Source organism: Salmo trutta, chromosome 4 (assembly GCF_901001165.1).
Source record: "Salmo trutta chromosome 4, fSalTru1.1, whole genome shotgun sequence".
In the NCBI taxonomy this organism is placed as follows: domain Eukaryota; kingdom Metazoa; phylum Chordata; class Actinopteri; order Salmoniformes; family Salmonidae; genus Salmo; species Salmo trutta.
Window position 1 is genome coordinate 17,173,872 of NC_042960.1, and position 26,689 is coordinate 17,200,560.

The window sequence follows — 26,689 nt, forward strand, 5'->3', positions numbered from 1 at the left end:
GAACACACTTTTAATAAGTATTCACAAAGTCCAAACATGGTAGGGCAGGGCGCAATAAAAACACACGCTCCAAAAACCCCCAGCTGAATACTAAGCGGGGACGCAGCCCACAAAACCTCTGCGGTAAACAAAACACAAGCAGAGGGAAAACACTCGCTCCTCTAACTACCACAGTCCTAACATAGAACAATTACGCACAAAACACAAACCTACTTAGCTAGACTAAATACCCCCCCCCCCCACTAATAACTAAAACAAAACAGGTGCGTGCCTAACCTAGACCTAACCAACAGAAAGTGAAACAGAGGATCGATGGCAGCTAGTAGGCCGGCGACGACGACTGCCGGGCGAGGAGGGGCGCCACCATCCGTCAAAGTCGTGACAAAACAAAAACAACTGAAGCCTCAGGAGGATCAGGACAAGATTCAGCCACCTGAACAGCTTTCACAGGCGCAGGAGAGGCTGCTGTGCGGGGATGCGCTCCCTTCTTTGAATGTGTGGGGTTAGAAGTGCCTTTCCCAGCTGCTCCAGGAACACCCTTCTCTTGTTCCGCTTATCAGGCGTCCAGGTGGGGTTGATCTTGTTCCATATCATGAAGGCATTGTATGAGGACACATCAATGATGTTGTGGAAGATGACCAGGGGCCAGCGGGCAGTCATCCTCCTGCAGCTGTAAGTTCCAATCACTCTGTCCAGGTTGTTCACGTCTCCTTTGTTGTGGTTGTAGTCCAGGACGATGGCTGGCTTCCTGTCCTCACGATCACTGATCTCAGCCATTGTGTGCAGTGTGCACAGGAAGACCACATTTTTGTTCCTCTTTGGGAGGTAAGAAACTAGAGTGGTGGTGGGGGTGAAGGCAAACGTTGATAAGAAGGCCTCTCTCCCCCTTGTTGCGAGGAGTGCAGGGGGGAAATCAGGCTTGATTTTTTCTAACAGTGCCAACCATGGTGATCTTCCTCTTCAGGAGCTGCTGGGTGAGTCACAAGAGGTGAAGAAATTGTCACGTGATATTGTGCCCCCTCAGTCCATCTGTCACATAAAGCACGACCCACATCCCCTGGTTCTTCTCCGGGCCTCCACTGGTCGGCTTCCCTGTGTAGACTTACGTCTTCCAAGTGTAGCTGGATTGTGCGTCACAGGCCACCCATATCTTGATGCCATACTTTGCTGGCTTGCTGGGCATATACTGCCGGAAATGACAGCAACCTTTTGACAAAAGAGAATACTATCAGTAATTAGTATCCGTGTCACAAAAAAGAATCACATTATTCAATGATATTACAGCAATACATAGTCAAATTAAGAGTGAAAATTACTTATATTACAGATATGAAAATAAACATTTACTTCTGAACGGAACCAGTTGCTCATCCACTGTTACTTCAGACCCAGGGTTGTAGAGGTATGGCAGACACTCCACACACTTCTCCCAGACCTCTCTTATGGCCTCCAGTTTGTCTCTCACACGTCTTGCAGGTCTTTTATTTTTTCACCTTTATTTAACCAAGTAGGCTAGCTGAGAACAAGTTCTCATTTACAACATCGACCTGGCCAAGATAAAGCAAAGCAGTGCGACACAAAAACAACACAGAGTTACACATGGAATAAACAAACATACAGTCAATAATACAATAGAAAAAGTCTATGTACAGTGTGTGCAAATGAGGTAGGATAAGGGAGGTAAGGCAATAAATAGGCCATAGTGGCAAAATAATTACAATATAGCAATTAAACACTGGAGGGATAGATGCGCAGAAGATGAATGTGCAAGTAGAGATACTGGGGTGCAAAGGAGCAAAATAAATTAAATAAATAACAGTATGGGGAGGAGGTAGTTGGATGGGCTATTTACAGATGGGCTATGTACAGGTGCAGTGATCTGTGAGCTGCTCTGACAGCTGGTGCTTAAAGCTAGTGAGGGAGATATGAGTCTCCAGCTTCAGTGATTTTTGCAGTTCGTTCCAGTCATTGGCAGCAGAGAACTGGATGGAAAGGCGGCCGAAGGAGGAGTTGGCTTTGGGGGTGACCAGTGAAATATACCTGCTGAAGCGTGTGCTATGGGTGGGTGCTACTATGGTGACCAGTGAGCTGAGATAAGGCTGGGCTTTACCTAGCAAAGACTTATAGATGACCTGGAGCCAGTGGGTTTGGCGACGAATATGAAGCGAGGGCCAGCCAATGAGAGCATTCAGGTTGCAGTGGTGGGCAGTATATGGGGCTTTGGTGACAAATCGGATGGCACTGTGATAGACTGCATCCAATTTGCTGAGTGGAGTGTTGGAGGCTATTTTGTAAATGACATCGCCAAAGTCAAGGATCGGTAGGATAGTCAGTTTTACTAGGGTATGTTTGGCAGCATGAGTGAAGGAAGCTTTGTTGTGAAATAGGAAGCCGATTCTAGATTTAATTTTGGATTGGAGATGCTTTATGTGAGTCTGGAAGGAGAGTTTGCAGTCTAACCAGACACCTAGGTATTTGTAGTTGTCCACATATTCTAAGTCAGAACCGTCCAGAGTAGTGATGCTGGACGGGCGGGCTGGTTTGGGCAGCGATCGGTTGAAGAGCATGCATTTAGTTTTACTTGCATTTAGGAGCAGTTGGAGGCCACTAAAGGAGAGTTGTATGGCACTGAAGCTCGTCTGGAGGTTAGTTAACATAGTGTCCAAAGAAGGGCCAGAAGTATACAGAATGGTGTCGTCTGCGTAGAGGTGGATCAGAGAATTTCCAGCAGCAGGAGTGACATCACTGATTGTAGAGGTATGGCAGACACACCCGTCTTGTGACGGCCGGCCGCCCAACAACCTGCCTGCTTGACCCTATCCCCTCCTCTCTTCTCCAGACTATTTCCGGAGACCTTCTCCCTTACCTCACTTTGCTCATCAACTCATCCTTGACCGTTGGCTACGTCCCTTCCGTCTTCAAGAGAGCGAGAGTTGCACCCCTTCTCAAAAAACGTACACTCGATCCCTCCGATGTCAACAACTACAGACCAGTATCCCTTCTTTCTTTTCTCTCCAAAACTCTTGAACGTGCCATCCTTGGCCAGCTCTCCTGCTATCTCTCTCAAATTGACCTTCTTGATCCAAATCAGTCAGGTTTCAAGGCTGGTCATTCAACTGAGACTGCTCTTCTCTGTGTCACGGAGGCTCTCCGCACTGCTAAAGCTAACTCTCTCTCCTCTGCTTTCATCCTTCTAGACCTATCTGCTGCCTTTGATACTGTGAACCATCAGATCCTCCTCTCCACCCTCTCCGAGTTGGGTATCTCCGGCGCGACTCGATCTTGGATTGCGTCCTACCTGACAGGTCGCTCCTACCAGGTGGCGTGGCGAGAATCCGTCTCCGCACCACGTGCTCTCACCACTGGTGTCCCCAGGGTTCAGTTCTAGGCCCTCTCCTATTCTCGCTATACACCAAGTCACTTGGCTCTGTCATATCCTCATGGATATGGTCTCTCCTATCATTGCTACGCAGACGACACACAATTAATCGCATCTCTGCATGTCTGGCAGACATATCAGTGTGGATGACGGATCACCACCTCAAGCTGAACCTCGGCAAGACGGAGCTGCTCTTCCTCACAGGGAAGGACTGCCCTTTCCATGATCTCGCCATCACGGTGGACAACTCCATTGTGTCCTCCTCCCAGAGTGCTAAGAGCCTCGGCGGGACCCTGGACAACACCCTGTCGTTCTCCGCTAACATCAAGGCGGTGACCCGATCCTGTAGGTTCATGCTATACAACATTCGCAGAGTACGACCCTGCCTCACACAGGAAGCGGCGCAGGTCCTAATCCAGGCACTTGTCATCTCCCGTCTGGATTACTGCAACTCCCTGTTGGCGGGGCTCCCTGCCTGTGCCATTAAACCCCTACAACTCATCCAGAACGCCGCAGCCCGTCTGGTGTTCAACCTTCCCAAGTTCTCTCACGTCACCCCGCTCCTCCGCACACTCCACTGGCTTCCAGTTGAAGCTCGCATCTGCTACAAGACCATGGTGCTTGCCTACGGAGCTGTGAGGGGAATGGCACCTCCGTACCTTCAGGCTCTGATCAGGCCCTACACCCAAACAAGGGCACTGCGTTCATCCACCTCTGGCCTGCTGGCCCCCCTACCTCTGCGGAAGCACAGTTCCCGCTCAGCCCAGTCAAAACTGTTCGCTGCTCTGGCACCCCAATGGTGGAACAAGCTCCCTCACGACGGCAGGACAGCAGAGTCAATCACCACCTTCCGTAGACACCTGAAATCCCACCTCTTTAAGGAATACCTGGGATAGGATAAAGTAATCCTTCTACCCCCCCACAACTCCCAAAAAAGATATAGATGTACTATTGTAAAGTGGTTGTTCCACTGGATATCATAAGGTGAATGCACCAATTTGTAAGTCACTCTGGATAAGAGCGTCTGCTAAATGACGTAAATGTAAATGTATACAGAGAAAAGAGTCGGCCTGAGGATTGAACCCTGTGGCACCCCCATAGAGACTGCCAGAGGTCCGGACAACAGGCCCTCCGATTTGTCACACTGAACTCTGTCTGAGAAGTAGTTGGTGAACCAGGCGAGGCAGTCATTTGAGAAACCAAGTTTGTTGAGTCTGCTGTTGGGTCTTGACTCACTGTTCTCAAATCGTGGCATTCTTGAGAAAGTGTGAAAGACGTTCAGTGGAATCGTGGCATGGAAAATGTCCCTTCCATTCTCTGCATACCAGAGTCTACATGTAGCTTCGCCTCGGGACATATACACACCCACAAAGTGTAGCAGCCCTATGTAGGCACGCAGTTCAATCTCATCCATCCTGTTCCGGTTGTCTCCATATTCACGGAAACCCTCCAAATTTGTCAACTCCAGCATGAATTTTTCAATGGCTTTTGTGATGAACATGTAGAATGTTGAGGCTATGTCCTCGGCATGAGCAACTGCATGTCTTGTGGGCCCTGGGGTCATCCTTATGACATTTTGTGTCGCCATCCTGCCCTGGTTGTCATATGGTGACAAGGACCATGTTATTGTGCTGTTCATTGATAAAAATATATTTCTTTCAGTTTGGGGGATTTCTTCTTCATCTGAAGATGATGCGTCATGATCTGGGTTGTATTCTTCCCCATCTTCTTCTCCAGATACCCCATCCTCCTCTAAATCATTGTTCTCTTGTTCCTCCTGGACATCTGAAAAAAAATCAGGCACTGAGACGTGCACTCAAGGCTTCAGGAAATTGAAAACTGGGGGGACTGTTATGTGCAGCACCTTTATAGCCTCTGACTGCATTCCCCATTAATAAACAATGCTTTCAAGAAATGTTTATTTTGTCTGAAATTATTTACATTTTTTCTGAAATTGTTTTTATTTTGTCTGTGAACTTGAGTCATGTGTGGGTTTGTGGAGGAGGGATGCTGCACATGCACAAGAAAGTTTTAGTTTTGTCTGACTTCAATCAGCAGCACACATAATCTCAATTTCTCATTGTGTGCATGTGTGTGTCTTTGTGGTTATGGGGGTGTGTAAATTATTTTATAACTGGGGGTCAAAAATTACCCTGAGACAATATTTGTACCCTGGTGGTGTACAGCTTTCATGGAAATATGAACAAAGGCGATGTTTCACTTTTTCTAATGTTGGGGTCACTCTAGGAAAAGTCATAACATTTCAAGTTGACATTTTTTGGGGGGTTTTCTCTGCTTTTAAACATAGTGGCTTAAGGGTAATTTTTTACCCTTAATACAACATAAGGGTGAAGCAGATTTGTACTCTTGGACTTATTTAGGCTTGCCATAACAACAGGGTTCAATACTTATTAACTAAAGACAATTCAGATGTTCTTTTTCTATTTATTTATAAAATGTCTAAAAACGTAATTTGTCTATGACATTATGGGGTATTGTGTGTAAACCACTGACACAAAATCTTAATTTAATCCAATTTAAATAGGCTGTAACATTTTCTTTCTTAAAAAGTCAAGGGGTGTGAATATTCCTGAAGGCAGTGTATGATATCTGTTATGAGATCTCACTTGCTGATACTTCCTCCAGCCAACATTTTGTTTGTTAGGCATTTCGGAAATGTACAATTTAGTGATTTACAGCCTGTTGAACATTTTCAAGTTCATGGCACTCAATTTCTCAGATGAGTATGGTCTGTATAATGTAGTATGTAGACCACAACAACATTGATAAGATCCATTTTTGTTTATTTCAGTGTTATTACAATACATCTACTATCTAAAGGGTATTTGTTAATACATGTTTATTGGTATATGGTTTTATATGGCATTTTTTATTCAAGGGTTTTCAAAGTAATTTCCAAAGATTACAACGTATGGCTAGAGTTGGGTTACAATAAGGAAAAATATAGATGACACAATAGACAATTAGGTTTACATGCTTATTTTATAATTTAATTAGTTAATTTCATGTATATGATTTTACATTATTCATTAGCTATTGCAATATACTAAAACAAAATGTAAATATTAAATAGCAAAACATCACATTTACACGATGATACATTTTCTGGTATTGCGGCAGAATCAGCTTCATTACATTATCAGCATTCTTTTGTGAATTATTTTCTATTGAGGCCAATTTTGTTTAAATAAATTAGACACATTTATTTATACATCATCATAATGAAAAGCAATTGCTTCAAGACAGTATTAGTCGTTTTTTCACCTCTCAATCTTAATAGCTGAAGTTACATATGCCTTTATTGTGGAATATCTTATACTTAATGGGTTTAATTGAGTCCTAGAGTTATTCTGTTCAGAAGAAATAGATCAGCAGTAAAGCAAATAGTAAAGTGACCATTTCTTGAAGTCTGTTACTTCCCATAGCGCTGCAGCAGGAATTTGAACCCTCTGTAGTTTTTGTGGCTGCTGCTGGCGTCATTGTCGTGGTGGTTGCAGTAGTCGTAGCAGTAGTCGTAGCAGTAGTCGTAGCAGTAGTTGTAGCATTAGTCAGGGAGTTCGGGTTTTCTGTAAAAAAAAAAGAAGATTTTGACCATTTAAAAGCCTCTGCAAAGCCTTCCCCAAAGTCTATCTTCTTGCAAAAAATATAAAAGATGTAAGCTGTAGACCACCTGAACAAAATAATGATTTATCCAAATCAGGGATGATCAACCCGCGGCCAGCAGCCTCCCTTTAGTATATTTATACAGTACATTCGGAAAGTATTCAGACCCCTTGACCTTTTCCCCATATTTGTTACATTACAGGCTTATTCTAAAATTGATTTTTAACAGTTTTTTTCCCTCATCAATCTACTCACAATACCGCATGATGACAAAGCAAAAACAGGTTTTTAGACATTTAATGTAAAAATAAAAAAAGAAATACCTTATTGACATAAGTATTCAAACCCTTTGCATCCTGTTTCCATTGATCATTCTTTAGATGTTTCTAAAACTTAATTTTAGTCCACCTGTGGTAAATTCAATTGATTGGACATGATTTGTAAATACACACACCTGTCTATATAAGGTCTCACAGCTGACAGGGCATGTCAAAGCAAAAACCAAGCCATGAAGTCGATGGAATTGTCCGTAGAGCTCTGAGACAGGGATGTGTCTAGGCACAACTCTGGGGAAGGGTACCAAAACATTTCTGCAGCTTGAAGGTCCCTTAGAACACAGTGGCCTCCATCATTCTTAAATGGAAGAAGTTTGGAACATCAAGACACTTCCTAGAGCTGGCTGCCCGGCCAAACTGAGTAATCAGGGGAAAAAGGCCTTGGTCAGGGAGGAGACCAAGAACATGATGGTCACTCTGACAGAGCTCTATAGTTCCTCTGTGGAGATGGGAGAACCTTCCAGAAGGACAACCATCTCTGCAGCTTTCCACCAATCAGGCCTTTATGGTAGTGTGGCCAGAAGGAAGCCACTTCTCAGTAAAACAGCCCGCTTGGAGTTAGTCAAAAGGCACCTAAAGACTCTCAATCCATGAGAAACAAGATTATCTGGTCTGATGAAACCAAGATTGTATTCTTTGGCCTAAATGCCAAGCGTCTTGACTGGAGGAAACCTGACACCATCCCTATGGTGAAGCATGGTGGTGGCAGCATCATGCTGTGGGGATGTTTTTCAGCAGCAGCGGAAACTCTCCAAATACAGGTGTGCCAAGCTTGTAGAGTCATACCCAAGAAGGCATGAGGCTATAATTTCTGCCAAAGGTGCTTCAACAACTTATTGAGTAAAGGGTCTGAATACTTATGTAAATGTGATATTCAGTGTTTTATTTTTAAAACATTTGCAAAACTTTCTTGACCCGTTTTTGCTTTGTCATTATGTGTGAAGATGATGAGGGGAAAATGATGAGGGGAAAAACGATTTAACCTCTATGGGATCGGTGTCCCTAAATTGGGACAGTTGTTGCTCAATATGCAATAATGTGACTAGAATGACGTTGTAAACAACAGCCAATTCCGGGACATCGACATGTCTTATATGGGCAGAAATGTAAAATTGTTGTTAATCGAACTGCAGTGTCCCATTTACAGCATCTATTACAGCAAAAAAAATGGCATGCTATTATTTTGAGGATAGTGCACAACAACAAAACACTTTTATCACAGAAACTGGTTTGATACATTCACCTCTGAATGTTAATAATGTACATTCATTAATCTTGCTCTGATTTGTCATCCTGAGGGTCCCAGACATAAAATGTAGCATAGCTTTGTTTGATAAAATCCCTTTTTATATTCAAATGAAGGAACTGGGTTCTACAGTTTGACCCCACTGCTGTCATTTTAGAATAAGGCTGTAGCGTAACAAAATATGGAAAACGTCAAGGGGTCTGAATACTTTCTGAATGCACTGTAGATATATACACAGTATATTTAGGGACTCAGTCAGGGTCTCAACTTACTGTTGAGCATTAGAATAATAGAATATACAAGGTGTAAAACTTCACATTTTTTTATCTCTGTCCCATGGCAAAATGTGTAGATTTGCAGCAAACTTTCTTTAATGGCAAATGTGCGATGTGGGTATGAAGACCCACCAGCCACTGCAACCTTCTTGTTTTTTTGTGGCCCCCAACTCAATCAAAGTTTCCCATTCCTGTTTCAAATGATCAGTGATGCAAACCAGAGAACCAGAATCATTTTTGCTCACATCTACAGGTAAAGATAGTCTTATTAGAGACTACCATGATTGAAATGGTTTTGAAATGAAAAGATAGACCTTTAAATGAGGTACAGTATTTCAAGTATGATGTAATTTGGTCACAACTGATGAAACCAGAGCTGGTAAATAAGCTTTGGGCATAAAAAACAACAACAACAACATGGTGTACGAGACGGAAATATTGCTTCAAACAATCATCTGTACTGTATGAATTTTCATAAATATTGTGTTAAGATTCATCCTTACCAGCTTTGATACTGCCAGGAATAACATCTAAGAAAACTGTGGACGTGTTGATGGATGTCTTGAGGGATTCCACTACATCTGTAACGTTAGGGACCACTGACTGATTTGTGAAGAACACGTTGGTTGTCACACCCACAGACCCAGACCTAAAAATCAAAGAAGTAGAATGTATGTGAAATGGGATTGGTTGTAGTAGTATTAGTATTATTAAATAATGGTAAACGTAAATAACACACTTGTTCTAGCTGCAAGTAAGTTGTAGAAATATGGACCAAAATGAAAAATTAACATACCAGAAACTGATGATGATGCATCTGAGGAAGATTGCAGGATATACATTTTTGTATCCTCGAGTCAACTGTAGAAAGACATCAGAGGGCATAATGAGTATTTTAAGGACAAAGACAATGTGTACTAGTTACTAATAACTCCCAAGCAAGATATTGTTGTAAATGTCCATTTCAATATTTTTTATTAATGATAAACTTTTACCTCAGTTGTGACATTTAAAGCCAAAGTAATGTAATCCAAGGAACTTGAATCTTTGTAGGCTTCCATAAATGTTCGGTACATCCGGAAATTTAGAATAAGTACACCTTCATTTGACGTTGGAGGGCTTGTGGATGTGGTGGTTGGGGAAACAGTTGTTGTTGTCTTAGCAGCTGTAGTTGACGTTGGTGCAGCTGTAGCTGTGGTAGTTACAGCAGCTGTGGTTGTTGTGGCTGAAACGTTGGTTGTTGTGTGGTGGGTGTTGGTGGTCTTTGCAGCAACTGTGGTTGTCGATGGTGAAGCTATGAGTGTAGTGGCAGCTGCTGTGGTTGATATTGGCACTGCTGTGGTTATTGTGGGAGCAGTTGTAGTTGTTTTAGGGGTGGCTGTTCTAGTCATAGCAGCAGCTGGGGATGTTAGTGCAAATTTTGTGGTTGTGGGAGCAGCTGTGGATGCTGTTGGTGCAGCTGTGGTTGTCGTTAGTGCAGCTGTGGTTGTTGTTGGTGAAGCTGTGGTTGTCGTTGGTGAATCTGTGGTTGTCGTGGGAGCAGCTGTGGTAGCTGTGGATGCAGCTGTGGTAGCTGTGGATGCAGCTGTGGTAGCTGTGGATGCAGCTGTGGTTGTCGTTGGAGCACCTGTGGCTGTTGTGAGGTTAGCTGTAGTTGTGGTAGGGCCAGTAGTGATGGTTGTTACAGAAGCTTTTGTTGTTGCTTTTGTTGTTATGGCAGCTGTTGTTGTAGAGGGAGACACTGTGGTTGTTGTGGGAACTCCTGTTGTTGTGGGAGCCACTGTTGTTTTAACAGGATCGGTAGTTGTCGTTGGTGTAGCTGTGGTTGTTGTTTGATCAACTGTGGTTGTTATGGGAGTAGCAGTGTTTGTTGTGGGGACGGCTGTGGTTGTTGAAGCCTCCGCTTTTGCTGCTGTAGCATCAGCTGTATTTGTTGTGGGGGAAGCTGTGGTTATTGTGAAAGCAGCTGTGGTTGTATTGGGAGTAGCTGTTGTTGTGGGGATGGCGGTAGTTGTTGAGGAAACAGCTGTGGTTGAAAGGGAAGCTGCTGTGGTTGTGGGAGAAGCTGTGATTGTTGTGGGAGAAGCTGTAGTTGTTGTGGGAGAAGCTGTGATTGTTGTGGGAGAAGCTGTAGTTGTTGTGGGCTCAGCTGTACTTGTTGAAGCCTCTGCTGTAGATGTTATTGGAGATGCTGTGGTTGTCGTTGGTGCAGATGTGGTTGTTGTGGGAGCAGCTGTGTTTGTAATGGGAGCAGCTGTGTTTGTAGTGGGAGCAGCTGTGGTTGTTGTGGGCGAGGTTTTGGGTGTTGTTGCTGTTGTTATTGTTGTAGCAGCAGCTATGGTTGTGGTTGTTCTGGGTGCATCTGTAGTGGTTGTATCTACAGCTGTACTTGTCGTAGCTGCTGCTGTAGATGTCATTAATGTTGCTGTGGTTGTTTTGGGGGAAGCTGTGCTTGTCGTAATGGCAGCTATTATGGTTGTGGGAGATGCTGTAGTTGTTGGAGCAGATGTGGTTGTTGTGGGTGAATCTGTAATTGTTGTTGGATCCATTGTGGTTGCTGTGGGCAGTGGTTCAGTTGTTGTGGGAAGGGTTTCGGATGTTGTAGCAGGAGCTGTGGTTGTTGTGGGCAGGGCTTTGGTTGTTGTAGCAGGTGCGCTGGATGTTGTTGTAGCAGCTGTGGTTGTGGGGAAAACTTCCGTTGATGGATCTGCTGTTGTTGTGGGAGCAATTGTGGTTGTTGTGGGTGAATCTGTCATTGTAGTTGGAGCAGATGTGGTTGTGGTGGGCAGGACATTGGTTGTTGTTGCTGCAGCATTTGTTGTTGTAGCAACAGCAGTTGTTGTTGTGGGAGCAGCTGTGGTTGTTGTGGGAGATTCTGTGGTTGTTGTCGGAGCAGCTGTGATTGTTGTTGGAGCAGCTGTGGTTGTGGTGGGCAGGACATTGGTTGTTGTTGCTGCAGCATTTGTTGTTGTCAGAGCAACTGTGGTTGTTGTGGGAGATTCTGTGGTTGTTGTCGGAGCAGCTGTGGTTGTTGTGGGAGAAGCTGTGTTTGTTGTGGGAGAAGCAGTGGTTGTTGTTGGAGCAACTGTAGGTGTTGTGGTTGCAGATGTGGTTGTTGTTGGAGCCACTGTGGTTGTTGATGGAACATCTGAGGTTGTTGTCGGAGCAGCTGTGGTTGATGTCGGAACATCTGTGGTTGTTGTTGGAGCAGCTGGGGTTGTTGTGGGAGAAGCTGTGGTTGTTGTTGGAACATCTGTGGTTGTTGTGGGTGTATCTGTGGTTGTTGTGGGTGCATCTGTGGTTGTTGTTGGAGCCACTGTTGTTGTTGTGGCTGCAGATGTGGTTGTTGTTGGAGGCACTGTGGTGGATGTGGGAGCATCTTCGGTTGTTGTGGGAGCAGCTGTGGTTGTTGTGGGTGCATCTGTGGTTGTTGTTGGAGCAGCTGTGGTTGTTGTGGGAGCAGCTGTGGTTGTTGTGGGTGCATCTGTGGCTGTTGTGGGATATTCTGTGGTTGTTGTCGGAGCAGCTGTGGTTGTTGTGGGAGAAGCTGTGGTTGTTGTTGGAGCAACCGTGGTTGTTGTGGGAGATTCTGTGGTTGTTGTGGGTGCATCTGTGGTTGTTGTGGGAGCATCTGTGGCTGTTGTGGGTGCATCTGTGGTTGTTGTGGGAGATTCTGTGGTTGTTGTGGGTGCATCTGTGGTTGTTGTTGGAGCCACTGTTGTTGTTGTGGCTGCAGATGTGGTTGTTGTTGGAGCCACTGTGGTGGATGTGGGAGCATCTTCGGTTGTTGTGGGAGCAGCTGTGGTTGTTGTGGGTGCATCTGTGGTTGTTGTTGGAGCAGCTGTGGTTGTTGTGGGTGCAGCTGTGGTTGTTGTGGGTGCATCTGTGGTTGTTGTGGGAGATTCTGTGGTTGTTGTTGGAGCAGCTGTGGTTGTTGTGGGAGAAGCTGTGGTTGTTGTTGGAACATCTGTGGTTGTTGTGGGAGCAGCTGTGGTTGTTGTGGGTGCATCTGTGGTTGTTGTTGGAGCCACTGTGGTTGTTGTTGGAGCCAATGTTGTTGTTGTTGCTGCAGATGTGGTTGTTGTTGGAGCCACTGTGGTGGATGTGGGAGCATCGTCGGTTGTTGTGGGAGCAGCTGTGGTTGTTGTGGGTGCATCTGTGGTTGTTGTTGGACCAGCTGTGGTTGTTGTGGGAGAAGCTGTGGTTGTTGTGGGTGCAACCGTGGTTGTTGTGTGAGCAGCTGTGGTTGTTCTGGGTGCATCTGTGGTTGTTGTGGGAGATTCTGTGGTTGTTGTGGGTGCATCTGTGGTTGTTGTTGGAGCCACTGTTGTTGTTGTGGCTGCAGATGTGGTTGTTGTTGGAGCCACTGTGGTGGATGTGGGAGCATCTTCGGTTGTTGTGGGAGCAGCTGTGGTTGTTGTGGGTGCATCTGTGGTTGTTGTTGGAGCAGCTGTGGTTGTTGTGGGTGCAGCTGTGGTTGTTGTGGGTGCATCTGTGGTTGTTGTGGGAGATTCTGTGGTTGTTGTTGGAGCAGCTGTGGTTGTTGTGGGCGAAGCTGTGGTTGTTGTTGGAACTTCTGTGGTTGTTGTGGGAGCAGCTGTGGTTGTTGTGGGTGCATCTGTGGTTGTTGTTGGAGCCAGTGTGGTTGTTGTTGGAGCCAATGTTGTTGTTGTTGGAGCAGCTGTGGTTGTTGTTGGAACATCTGTGGTTGTTGTTGGAGCAGCTGTGGTTGTTGTTGGAACATCTGTGGTTGTTGTTGGAGCAGCTGTGGTTGTTGTGGGAGAAGCTGTGGTTGTTGTGGGAGCAACCGTGGTTGTTGTGGGAGCAGCTGTGGTTGTTGTGGGTGCAATTGTGGTTGTTGTTGGAGCAGCTGTGGTTGTTGTGGGAGCAACCGTGGTTGTTGTGGGAGCAGCTGTGGTTGTTGTGGGTGCAATTGTGGTTGTTGTGGGTGCATCTGTGGTTGTTGATGGATATTCTGTGGTTGTTGTCGGAGCAGCTGTGGTTGTTGTGGGAGAAACTGTGGTTGTTGTGGGAGCAGCTGTGGTTGTTGTGGGTGCATTGGTGGTTGTTGTGGGAGATTCTGTGGTTGTTGTGGGAGACCCTGTGGTTGTTGTGGGAGCAGCTGTGGTTGTTGTGGGTGCATTGGTGGTTGTTGTGGGAGATTCTGTGGTTGTTGTGGGAGCAGCTGTGGTTGTTGTTGGAGCAGCTGGTGTTGTTGTGGGTGCATCTGTGGTTGTTGTGGGAGATTCTGTGGTTGTTGTCGGAGCCACTGTGGTTGTTGTTGGAGCCAATGGTGTTGTTGTTGCTGCAGATGTGGTTGTTGTTGGAGCCACGGTGGTGGATGTGGGAGCATCGTCGATTGTTGTGGGAGAAGCTGTGGTTGTTGTGGGTGCATCTGTGGTTGTTGTTGGACCAGCTGTGGTTGTTGTGGGAGAAGCTGTGGTTGTTGTCGGAGCAACCGTGGTTGTTGTGGGAGCAGCTGTGGTTGTTGTGGGTGCATCTGTTGTTGTTGTGGGAGATTCTGTGGTTGTTGTGGGTGCATCTGTGGTTGTTGTTGGAGCCACTGTTGTTGTTGTGGCTGCAGATGTGGTTGTTGTTGGAGCCACTGTGGTGGATGTGGGAGCATCTTCGGTTGTTGTGGGAGCAGCTGTGGTTGTTGTGGGTGCATCTGTGGTTGTTGTTGGAGCAGCTGTGGTTGTTGTGGGTGCAGCTGTGGTTGTTGTGGGTGCATCTGTGGTTGTTGTGGGAGATTCTGTGGTTGTTGTTGGAGCAGCTGTGGTTGTTGTGGGAGAAGCTGTGGTTGTTGTTGGAACATCTGTGGTTGTTGTGGGAGCAGCTGTGGTTGTTGTGGGTATATCTGTGGTTGTTGTTGGAGCCACTGTGGTTGTTGTTGGAGCCAAAGTTGTTGTTGTTGGAGCAGCTGTGGTTGTTGTTGGAACATCTGTGGTTGTTTTTGGAGCAGCTGTGGATGTTGTTGGAACATCTGTGGTTGTTGTTGGAGCAGCTGTGGTTGTTGTGGGAGAAGCTGTGGTTGTTGTGGGAGCAACCGTGGTTGTTGTGGGAGCAGCTGTGGTTGTTGTGGGAGCAGCTGTGGTTGTTCTGGGTGCATCTGTGGTTGTTGTGGGTGCATCTGTGGTTGTTGTGGGTGCAGCTATGGTTGTTGTGGGTGCGTCTGTGGTTGTTGTGGGAGATTCTGTGGTTGTTGTTCGAACATCTGTGGTTGTTGTGGGTGCATCTGTGGTTGTTGTAGGAGCCACTGTGGTTGTTTTTGGAGCCAATGTTGATGTTGTTGCTGCAGATGTGGTTGTTGTTGGAGCCACTGTGGTGGATGTGGGAGCATCGTAGGTTGTTGTGGGAGCAGCTGTGGTTGTTGTGGGAGAAGCTGTGTTTGTTGTGGGAGCAAACGTGGTTGTTGTGGGAGCAGCTGTGTTTGTTGTGGGTGCATCTGTGGTTGTTGTGGCAGATTCTGTGGTTGTTGTCGGAGCAGCTGTGGTTGTTGTGGGAGCAGCTGTGGTTGTTGTGGGAGCAGCTGTGGTTGTTGTGGGTGCATCTGTGGTTGTTGTTGGACCAGCTGTGGTTGTTGTGGGAGAAATTGTGGTTGTTGTGGGAGCAACCGTGGTTGTTGTTGGAGCCACTGTTGTTGTTGTGGCTGCAGATGTGGTTGTTGTGGGTGCATCTGGGGTTGTTGTGGGAGATTCTGTGGTTGTTGTTGGAACATCTGTGGTTGTTGTGGGAGCAGCTGTGGTTGTTGTGGGTGCATCTGTGGTTGTTGTTGGAGCGACTGTGGTTGTTGTTGGAGCCAATGTTGTTGTTGTTGCTGCAGATGTGGTTGTTGTTGGAGCCACTGTGGTGGATGTGGGAGCATCGTCGTTTGTTGTGGGAGCAGCTGTGGTTGTTGTGGGTGCATCTGTGGTTGTTGTTGGACCAGCTGTGGTTGTTGTGGGAGAAGCTGTGGTTGTTGTGGGAGCAACCGTGGTTGTTGTGGGAGCAGCTGGGGTTGTTATGGGTGCATCTGTGGTTGTTGTGGGTGCAGCTATGGTTGTTGTGGGTGCGTCTGTGGTTGTTGTGGGAGATTCTGTGGTTGTTGTTCGAACATCTGTGGTTGTTGTGGGTGCATCTGTGGTTGTTGTAGGAGCCACTGTGGTTGTTTTTGGAGCCAATGTTGATGTTGTTGCTGCAGATGTGGTTGTTGTTGGAGCCACTGTGGTGGATGTGGGAGCATAGTAGGTTGTTGTGGGAGCAGCTGTGGTTGTTGTGGGAGAAGCTGTGTTTGTTGTGGGAGCAAACGTGGTTGTTGTGGGAGCAGCTGTGGTTGTTGTGGGTGCATCTGTGGTTGTTGTGGCAGATTCTGTGGTTGTTGTCGGAGCAGCTGTGGTTGTTGTGGGAGCAGCTGTGGTTGTTGTGGGAGAAGCAGTGGTTGTTGTTGGAGCCACTGTGGTTGTTGTGGGTTCATCTGTGGTTGTTGTGGGAGATTCTGTGGTTGTTGTTGGAGCCACTGTGGTGGATGTGGGAGCATCGTCGGTTGTTGTGGGAGCAGCTGTGGTTGTTGTGGGTGCATCTGTGGTTGTTGTTTGACCAGCTGTGGTTGTTGTGGGAGAAATTGTGGTTGTTTTGGGAGCAACCGTGGTTGTTGTTGGAGCCACTGTTGTTGTTGTGGCTGCAGATGTGGTTGTTGTGGGTGCATCTGGGGTTGTTGTGGGAGATTCTGTGGTTGTTGTTGGAACATCTGTGGTTGTTGTGGGAGCAGCTGTGGTTGTTGTGGGTGCATCTGTGTTTGTTGTTGGAGCCACTGTGGTTGTTGTTGGAGCCAATGTTGTTGTTGTTGCTGCAGATGTGGTTGTTGTTGGAGCCACTGTGGTGGATGTGGGAGCATCGTCAGTTGTTGTGGGAGCAGCTGTGGTTGTTGTGGGTGCATCTGTGGTTGTTGTTGGACCAGCTGTGGTTGTTGTGGGAGAAGCTGTGGTTGTTGTGGGAGCAACCTTGGTTGTTGTGGGAGCAGCTGGGGTTGTTATGGGTGCATCTGTGGTTGTTGTGGGAGATTCTGTGGTTGTTGTGGGTGCATCTGTGGTTGTTGTTGGAGCCAATGTTGTTGTTGTGGCTGCAGATGTGGTTGTTGTTGGAGCCACTGTGGTGGATGTGGGAGCATCTTCGGTTGTTGTGGGAGCAGCTGTGGTTGTTGTGGGTGCATCTGTGGTTGTTGTTGGAGCAGCTGTGGTTGTTGTGGGTGCAGCTGTGGTTGTTGTGGGTGCATCTGTGGTTGTTGTGGGAGATTCTGTGGTTGTTGTTGGAGCAGCTGTGGTTGTTGTGGGAGAAGCTGTGGTTGTTGTTGGAACATCTGTGGTTGTTGTGGGAGCAGCTGTGATTGTTGTGGATGCATCTGTGGTTGTTGTTGGAGCCACTGTGGTTGTTGTGGGTGCAATTGTGGTTGTTGTTGGAGCAGCTGTGGTTGTTGTTGGAACATCTGTGGTTGTTGTGGGTGTATCTGTGGTTGTTGTGGGAGATTCTGTGGTTGTTGTCGGAGCAGCTGTGGTTGTTGTGGGAGTAGCTTTGGTTGTTGTGGGTGCATTGGTGGTTGTTGTGGGAGATTCTGTGGTTGTTGTTGGAGCAGCTGTGGTTGTTGTTGGAGCAGCTGTGGCTGTTGTTGGAACATCTGTGGTTGTTGTGGGATCAGCTGTGGTTGTTGTGGGTTCATCTGTGGTTGTTGTGGGAGCAGCTGTGGTTGTTGTGGGAGCAGCTGTGGTTGTTGTTGGAGCAGATGTGGTTGTTGTGGGAGAAGCTGTTGTTGTTGTGGGAGCAACCGTGGTTGTTGTGGGAGCAGCTGTGGTTGTTGTGGGTGCATCTGTGGTTGTTGTGGGAGATTCTGTGGTTGTTGTCAGAGCAGCTGTGGTTGTTGTGGGAGAAGCTGTGGTTGTTGTGGGAGCAGCTGTGGTTGTTGTGGGTGCATCTGTGGTTGTTGTGGGTGCATCTGTGGTTGTTGTGGGTGCATGTGTGGTTGTTGTGGGTGCAGCTATGGTTGTTGTGGGTGCGTCTGTGGTTGTTGTGGGAGATTCTGTGGTTTTTGTTCGAACATCTGTGGTTGTTGTGGGTGCATCTGTGGTTGTTGTAGGAGCCACTGTGGTTGTTTTTGGAGCCAATGTTGATGTTGTTGCTGCAGATGTGGTTGTTGTTGGAGCCACTGTGTTGGATGTGGGAGCATCGTAGGTTGTTGTGGGAGCAGCTGTGGTTGTTGTGGGAGAAGCTGTGTTTGTTGTGGGAGCAAACGTGGTTGTTGTGTGAGCAGCTGTGGTTGTTGTGGGTGCATCTGTGGTTGTTGTGGCAGATTCTGTGGTTGTTGTCGGAGCAGCTGTGGTTGTTGTGGGAGCAGCTGTGGTTGTTGTGGGAGAAGCAGTGGTTGTTGTTGGAGCCACTGTGGTTGTTGTGGGTTCATCTGTGGTTGTTGTGGGAGATTCTGTGGTTGTTGTTGGAGCCACTGTGGTGGATGTGGGAGCATCGTCGGTTGTTGTGGGAGCAGCTGTGGTTGTTTTGGGTGCATCTGTGGTTGTTGTTGGACCAGCTGTGGTTGTTGTGGGTGAAATTGTGGTTGTTGTGGGAGCAACCGTGGTTGTTGTTGGAACCACTGTTGTTGTTGTGGCTGCAGATGTGGTTGTTGTGGGTGCATCTGGGGTTGTTGTGGGAGATTCTGGGGTTGTTGTTGGAACATCTGTGGTTGTTGTGGGAGCAGCTGTGGTTGTTGTGGGTGCATCTGTGGTTGTTGTTGGAGCCACTGTGGTTGTTGTTGGAGCCAATGTTGTTGTTGTTGCTGCAGATGTGGTTGTTGTTGGAGCCACTGTGGTGGATGTGGGAGCATCGTCGGTTGTTGTGGGAGCAGCTGTGGGTGTTGTTGGTGCATCTGTGGTTGTTGTTGGACCAGCTGTGGTTGTTGTGGGAGAAGCTGTGGTTGTTGTGGGAGCAACCGTGGTTGTTGTGGGAGCAGCTGGGGTTGTTATGGGTGCATCTGTGGTTGTTGTGGGAGATTCTGTGGTTGTTGTGGGTGCATCTGTGGTTGTTGTTGGAGCCACTGTGGTGGATGTGGGAGCATCTTCGGTTGTTGTGGGAGCAGCTGTGGTTGTTGTGGGTGCATCTGTGGTTGTTGTTGGAGCAGCTGTGGTTGTTGTGGGTGCAGCTGTGGTTGTTGTGGGTGCATCTGTGGTTGTTGTGGGAGATTCTGTGGTTGTTGTTGGAGCAGCTGTGGTTGTTGTGGGAGAAGCTGTGGTTGTTGTTGGAACATCTGTGGTTGTTGTGGGTGCAGCTGTGGTTGTTGTGGGTGCATCTGTGGTTGTTGTTGGAGCCACTGTGGTTGTTGTTGGAGCCAATGTTGTTGTTGTTGGAGCAGCTGTGGTTGTTGTTGGAACATCTGTGGTTGTTGTTGGAGCAGCTGTGGTTGTTGTTGGAACATCTGTGGTTGTTGTTGGAGCAGCTGTGGTTGTTGTGGGAGAAGCTGTGGTTGTTGTGGGAGCAACCGTGGTTGTTGTGGGAGCAGCTGTGGTTGTTGTGGGTGCAATTGTGGTTGTTGTTGGAGCAGCTGTGGTTGTTGTTGGAACATCTGTGGTTGTTTTGGGAGCAGCTGTGGTTGTTGTTGGAGCAGCTGTGGTTGTTGTGGGAGAAGCTGTGGTTATTGTGGGAGCAACAGTGGTTGTTGTGGGAGCAGCTGTGGTTGTTGTGGGTGCAATTGTGGTTGTTGTGGGTGCATCTGTGGTTGTTGAGGGAGATTCTGTGGTTGTTGTCGGAGCAGCTGTGATTGTTGTGGGAGCAGCTGTGGTTGTTGTGGGTGCATTGGTGGTTGTTGTGGGAGATTCTGTGGTTGTTGTGGGAGATCCTGTGGTTGTTGTGGGAGCAGCTGTGGTTGTTGTGGGATCAGCTGTGGTTGTTGTGGGTTCATCTGTGTTTGTTGTGGGAGCAGCTGTGGTTGTTGTGGGAGCAGCTGTGGTTGTTGTTGGAGCAGATGTGGTTGTTGTGGGAGAAGCTGTTGTTGTTGTGGGAGCAACCGTGGTTGTTGTGGGAGCAGCTGTGGTTGTTGTGGGTGCATCTGTGGTTGTTGTGGGAGATTCTGTGGTTGTTGTCAGAGCAGCTGTGGTTGTTGTGGGAGAAGCTGTGGTTGTTGTGGGAGCAGCTGTGGTTGTTGTGGGTGCATCTGTGGTTGTTGTGGGTGCATCTGTGGTTGTTGTGGGTGCATCTGTGGTTGTTGTGGGTGCAGCTATGGTTGTTGTGGGTGCGTCTGTGGTTGTTGTGGGAGATTCTGTGGTTTTTGTTCGAACATCTGTGGTTGTTGTGGGTGCATCTGTGGTTGTTGTAGGAGCCACTGTGGTTGTTTTTGGAGCCAATGTTGATGTTGTTGCTGCAGATGTGGTTGTTGTTGGAGCCACTGTGTTGGATGTGGGAGCATCGTAGGTTGTTGTGGGAGCAGCTGTGGTTGTTGTGGGAGAAGCTGTGTTTGTTGTGGGAGCAAACGTGGTTGTTGTGGGAGCAGCTGTGGTTGTTGTGGGTGCATCTGTGGTTGTTGTGGCAGATTCTGTGGTTGTTGTCGGAGCAGCTGTGGTTGTTGTGGGAGCAGCTGTGGTTGTTGTGGGAGAAGCAGTGGTTGTTGTTGGAGCCACTGTGGTTGTTGTGGGTTCATCTGTGGTTGTTGTGGGAGATTCTGTGGTTGTTGTTGGAGCCACTGTGGTGGATGTGGGAGCATCGTCGGTTGTTGTGGGAGCAGCTGTGGTTGTTTTGGGTGCATCTGTGGTTGTTGTTGGACCAGCTGTGGTTGTTGTGGGTGAAATTGTGGTTGTTGTGGGAGCAACCGTGGTTGTTGTTGGAACCACTGTTGTTGTTGTGGCTGCAGATGTGGTTGTTGTGGGTGCATCTGGGGTTGTTGTGGGAGATTCTGGGGTTGTTGTTGGTACATCTGTGGTTGTTGTGGGAGCAGCTGTGGTTGTTGTGGGTGCATCTGTGGTTGTTGTTGGAGCCACTGTGGTTGTTGTTGGAGCCAATGTTGTTGTTGTTGCTGCAGATGTGGTTGTTGTTGGAGCCACTGTGGTGGATGTGGGAGCATCGTCGGTTGTTGTGGGAGCAGCTGTGGGTGTTGTTGGTGCATCTGTGGTTGTTGTTGGACCAGCTGTGGTTGTTGTGGGAGAAGCTGTGGTTGTTGTGGGAGCAACCGTGGTTGTTGTGGGAGCAGCTGGGGTTGTTATGGGTGCATCTGTGGTTGTTGTGGGAGATTCTGTGGTTGTTGTGGGTGCATCTGTGGTTGTTGTTGGAGCCACTGTGGTGGATGTGGGAGCATCTTCGGTTGTTGTGGGAGCAGCTGTGGTTGTTGTGGGTGCATCTGTGGTTGTTGTTGGAGCAGCTGTGGTTGTTGTGGGTGCAGCTGTGGTTGTTGTGGGTGCATCTGTGGTTGTTGTGGGAGATTCTGTGGTTGTTGTTGGAGCAGCTGTGGTTGTTGTGGGAGAAGCTGTGGTTGTTGTTGGAACATCTGTGGTTGTTGTGGGTGCAGCTGTGGTTGTTGTGGGTGCATCTGTGGTTGTTGTTGGAGCCACTGTGGTTGTTGTTGGAGCCAATGTTGTTGTTGTTGGAGCAGCTGTGGTTGTTGTTGGAACATCTGTGGTTGTTGTTGGAGCAGCTGTGGTTGTTGTTGGAACATCTGTGGTTGTTGTTGGAGCAGCTGTGGTTGTTGTGGGAGAAGCTGTGGTTGTTGTGGGAGCAACCGTGGTTGTTGTGGGAGCAGCTGTGGTTGTTGTGGGTGCAATTGTGGTTGTTGTTGGAGCAGCTGTGGTTGTTGTTGGAACATCTGTGGTTGTTTTGGGAGCAGCTGTGGTTGTTGTTGGAGCAGCTGTGGTTGTTGTGGGAGAAGCTGTGGTTATTGTGGGAGCAACAGTGGTTGTTGTGGGAGCAGCTGTGGTTGTTGTGGGTGCAATTGTGGTTGTTGTGGGTGCATCTGTGGTTGTTGAGGGAGATTCTGTGGTTGTTGTCGGAGCAGCTGTGATTGTTGTGGGAGCAGCTGTGGTTGTTGTGGGTGCATTGGTGGTTGTTGTGGGAGATTCTGTGGTTGTTGTGGGAGATCCTGTGGTTGTTGTGGGAGCAGCTGTGGTTGTTGTGGGAGCAGATGTGGTTGTTGTGGGTCCATTGGTGGTTGTTGTGGGAGATTCTGTGGTTGTTGTTGGAGCAGCTGTGGTTGTTGTTGGAGCAGCTGTGGTTGTTGTTGGAGCAGCTGTGGTTGTTGTTGGAACATCTGTGGTTGTTGTGGGAGAAGCTGTGGTTGTTGTGGGAGCAGCTGTGGTTGTTGTTGGAGCAGATGTGGTTGTTGTGGGAGAAGCTGTGGTTGTTGTGGGAGCAACCGTGGTTGTTGTGGGAGCAGCTGTGGTTGTTGTGGGTGCATCTGTGGTTGTTGTGGGAGATTCTGTGGTTGTTGTCGGAGCCACTGTGGTTGTTGTTGGAGCCAATGGTGTTGTTGTTGCTGCAGATGTGGTTGTTGTTGGAGCCACGGTGGTGGATGTGGGAGCATCGTCGATTGTTGTGGGAGAAGCTGTGGTTGTTGTGGGTGCATCTGTGGTTGTTGTTGGACCAGCTGCAGTTGTTGTGGGAGAAGCTGTGGTTGTTGTCGTAGCAACCGTGGTTGTTGTGGGAGCAGCTGTGGTTGTTGTGGGTGCATCTGTTGTTGTTGTGGGAGATTCTGTGGTTGTTGTGGGTGCATCTGTGGTTGTTGTTGGAGCCACTGTTGTTTTTGTGGCTGCAGATGTGGTTGTTCTTGGAGCCACTGTGGTGGATGTGTGAGCATCTTCGGTTGTTGTGGGAGCAGCTGTGGTTGTTGTGGGTGCATCTGTGGTTGTTGTTGGAGCAGCTGTGGTTGTTGTGGGTGCAGCTGTGGTTGTTGTGGGTGCATCTGTGGTTGTTGTGGGAGATTCTGTGGTTGTTGTTGGAGCAGCTGTGGTTGTTGTGGGAGAAGCTGTGGTTGTTGTTGGAACATCTGTGGTTGTTGTGGGAGCAGCTGTGGTTGTTGTGGGTGCATCTGTGGTTGTTGTTGGAGCCACTGTGGTTGTTGTTGGAGCCAAAGTTGTTGTTGTTGGAGCAGCTGTGGTTGTTGTTGGAACATCTGTGGTTGTTGTTGGAGCAGCTGTGGATGTTGTTGGAACATCTGTGGTTGTTGTTGGAGCAGCTGTGGTTGTTGTGGGAGAAGCTGTGGTTGTTGTGGGAGCAACCGTGGTTGTTGTGGGAGCAGCTGTGGTTGTTGTGGGAGCAGCTGTGGTTGTTGTGGGTGCATCTGTGGTTGTTGTGGGTGCATCTGTGGTTGTTGTGGGTGCAGCTATGGTTGTTGTGGGAGCAGCTGTGGTTGTTGTGGGAGCAGCTGTGGTTGTTGTGGGTGCAATTGTGGTTGTTGTTGGAGCAGCTGTGGTTGTTGAGGGAGATTCTGTGGTTGTTGTCGGAGCAGCTGTGGTTGTTGTGGGAGCAGCTGTGGTTGTTGTGGGTGCATTGGTGGTTGTTGTGGGAGATTCTGTGGTTGTTGTGGGAGATTCTGTGGTTGTTGTTGGAGCAGCTGTGGTTGTTGTTGGAGCAGCTGTGGTTGTTGTTGGAGCAGCTGTGGTTGTTGTTGGAGCAGATGTGGTTGTTGTGGGAGAAGCTGTGGTTGTTGTGGGAGCAACCGTGGTTGTTGTGGGAGCAGCTGTGGTTGTTGTGGGTGCATCTGTGGTTGTTGTGGGAGATTCTGTGGTTGTTGTCGGAGCCACTGTGGTTGTTGTTGGAGCCAATTTTGTTGTTGTTGCTGCAGATGTGGTTGTTGTTGGAGCCACTGTGGTGGATGTGGGAGCATCGTCGGTTGTTGTGGGAGCAGCTGTGGTTGTTGTGGGTGCATCTGTGGTTGTTGTTGGACCAGCTGTGGTTGTTGTGGGAGAAGCTGTGGTTGTTGTCGGAGCAACAGTGGTTGTTGTGGGAGCAGCTGTGGTTGTTGTGGGTGCATCTGTGGTTGTTGTGGGAGATTCTGTGGTTGTTGTGGGTGCATCTGTGGTTGTTGTTGGAGCCACTGTTGTTGTTGTGGCTGCAGATGTGGTTGTTGTTGGAGCCACTGTGGTGGATGTGTGAGCATCTTCGGTTGTTGTGGGAGCAGCTGTGGTTGTTGTGGGTGCATCTGTGGTTGTTGTTGGAGCAGCTGTGGTTGTTGTGGGTGCAGCTGTGGTTGTTGTGGGTGCATCTGTGGTTGTTGTGGGAGATTCTGTGTTTGTTGTTGGAGCAGCTGTGGTTGTTGTGGGAGAAGCTGTGGTTGTTGTTGGAACATCTGTGGTTGTTGTGGGAGCAGCTGTGGTTGTTGTGGGTACATCTTTGGTTGTTGTTGGAGCCACTGTGGTTGTTGTTGGAGCCAATGTTGTTGTTGTTGGAGCAGCTGTGGTTGTTGTTGGAACATCTGTGGTTGTTGTTGGAGCAGCTGTGGTTGTTGTTGGAACATCTGTGGTTGTTGTTGGAGCAGCTTTAGTTGTTGTGGGAGAAGCTGTGGTTGTTGTGGGAGAAGCTGTGGTTGTTGTGGGAGCAACTGTGGTTGTTGTGGGAGCAGCTGTGGTTGTTGTGGGTGCATTGGTGGTTGTTGTGGGAGATTCTGTGGTTGTTATGGGAGATCCTGTGGTTGTTTTGGGAGCAGCTGTGGTTGTTGTGGGAGCAGCTGTGGTTGTTGTGGGTGCAATTGTGGTTGTTGTTGGAGCAGCTGTGGTTGTTGTTGGAACATCTGTGGTTGTTTTGGGAGCAGCTGTGGTTGTTGTTGGAGCAGCTGTGGTTGTTGTGGGAGAAGCTGTGGTTGTTGTGGGAGCAACCGTGGTTGTTGTGGGAGCAGCTGTGGTTGTTGTGGGTGCAATTGTGGTTGTTGTGGGTGCATCTGTGGTTGTTGAGGGAGATTCTGTGGTTGTTGTCGGAGCAGCTGTGGTTGTTGTGGGAGCAGCTGTGGTTGTTGTGGGTGCATTGGTGGTTATTGTGGGAGATTCTGTGGTTGTTGTGGGTGCATCTGTGGTTGTTGTGGGAGCAGCTGTGGTTGTTGTGGGTGCATTGGTGGTTGTTGTGGGAGATTCTGTGGTTGTTGTTGGAGCAGCTGTGGTTGTTGTGGGAGAAGCTGTGGTTGTTGTTGGAACATCTGTGGTTGTTGTGGGTGCAGCTGTGGTTGTTGTGGGTGCATCTGTGGTTGTTGTTGGAGCCACTGTGGTTGTTGTTGGAACCAATGTTGTTGTTGTTGGAGCAGCTGTGGTTGTTGTTGGAACATCTGTGGTTGTTGTTGGAGCAGCTGTGGTTGTTGTTGGAACATCTGTGGTTGTTGTTGGAGCAGCTGTGGTTTTTGTGGGAGAAGCTGTGGTTGTTGTGGGAGCAACCGTGGTTGTTGTGGGAGCAGCTGTGGTTGTTGTGGGTGCAATTGTGGTTGTTGTTGGAGCAGCTGTGGTTGTTGTTGGAACATCTGTGGTTGTTTTGGGAGCAGCTGTGGTTGTTGTTGGAGCAGCTGTGGTTGTTGTGGGAGAAGCTGTGGTTGTTGTAGGAGCAACCGTGGTTGTTGTGGGAGCAGCTGTGGTTGTTGTGGGTGCAATTGGTGTTGTTGTGGGTGCATCTGTGGTTGTTGAGGGAGATTCTGTGGTTGTTGTCGGAGCAGCTGTGGTTGTTGTGGGAGCAGCTGTGGTTGTTGTGGGTGCATTGGTGGTTGTTGTGGGAGATTCTGTGGTTGTTGTGGGAGATCCTGTGGTTGTTGTGGGAGCAGCTGTGGTTGTTGTGGGAGCAGCTGTGGTTGTTGTGGGTGCATTGGTGGTTGTTGTGGGAGAAGCTGTGGTTGTTGTTGGAGCAGCTGTGGTTGTTGTTGGAACATCTGTGGTTGTTGTGGGAGAAGCTGTGGTTGTTGTGGGAGCAGCTGTGGTTGTTGTTGGAGCAGATGTGTTTGTTGTGGGAGAAGCTGTGGTTGTTGTGGGAGCAACCGTGGTTGTTGTGGGAGCAGCTGTGGTTGTTGTGGGTGCATCTGTGGTTGTTGTGGGAGATTCTGTGGTTGTTGTCGGAGCCACTGTGGTTATTGTTGGAGCCAATGGTGTTGTTGTTGCTGCAGATGTGGTTGTTGTTGGAGCCACGGTGGTGGATGTGGGAGCATCGTCGATTGTTGTGGGAGAAGCTGTGGTTGTTGTGGGTGCATCTGTGGTTGTTGTTGGACCAGCTGTGGTTGTTGTGGGAGAAGCTGTGGTTGTTGTCGGAGCAACCGTGGTTGTTGTGGGAGCAGCTGTGGTTGTTGTTGGTGCATCTGTTGTTGTTGTGGGAGATTCTGTGGTTGTTGTGGGTGCATCTGTGGTTGTTGTTGGAGCCACTGTTGTTTTTGTGGCTGCAGATGTGGTTGTTGTTGGAGCCACTGTGGTGGATGTGGGAGCATCTTCGGTTGTTGTGGGAGCAGCTGTGGTTGTTGTGGGTGCATCTGTGGTTGTTGTTGGAGCAGCTGTGGTTGTTGTGGGTGCATCTGTGGTTGTTGTGGGAGATTCTGTGGATGTTGTTGGAGCAGCTGTGGTTGTTGTGGGAGAAGCTGTGGTTGTTGTTGGAACATCTGTGGTTGTTGTGGGAGCAGCTGTGGTTGTTGTGGGTGCATCTGTGGTTGTTGTTGGAGCCACTGTGGTTGTTGTTGGAGCCAAAGTTGTTGTTGTTGGAGCAGCTGTGGTTGTTGTTGGAACATCTGTGGTTGTTGTTGGAGCAGCTGTGGATGTTGTTGGAACATCTGTGGTTGTTGTTGGAGCAGCTGTTGTTGTTGTGGGAGAAGCTGTGGTTGTTGTGGGAGCAACCGTGGTTGTTGTGGGAGCAGCTGTGGTTGTTGTGGGAGCAGCTG

General features: G+C 48.2%; 1 protein-coding gene across 1 annotated transcript; it reads right to left on the reverse strand.

Annotated features, from left to right (window-relative positions):
- Nucleotides 1–6,166: 6,166 nt before the first annotated feature.
- LOC115191608 (mucin-2-like) lies at nt 6,167–24,716 on the reverse strand (the record flags this gene model as incomplete). Its single annotated transcript, XM_029749395.1, has 8 exons — nt 6,167–6,966; nt 9,363–9,508; nt 9,656–9,720; nt 9,855–12,078; nt 12,219–12,259; nt 12,342–12,410; nt 16,839–17,789; nt 24,633–24,716. Coding segments are annotated over 8 exons (3,792 nt in total), but the record flags the coding sequence as incomplete, so codon positions are not given.
- Between the last annotated feature and the right edge of the window lie 1,973 nt (nt 24,717–26,689).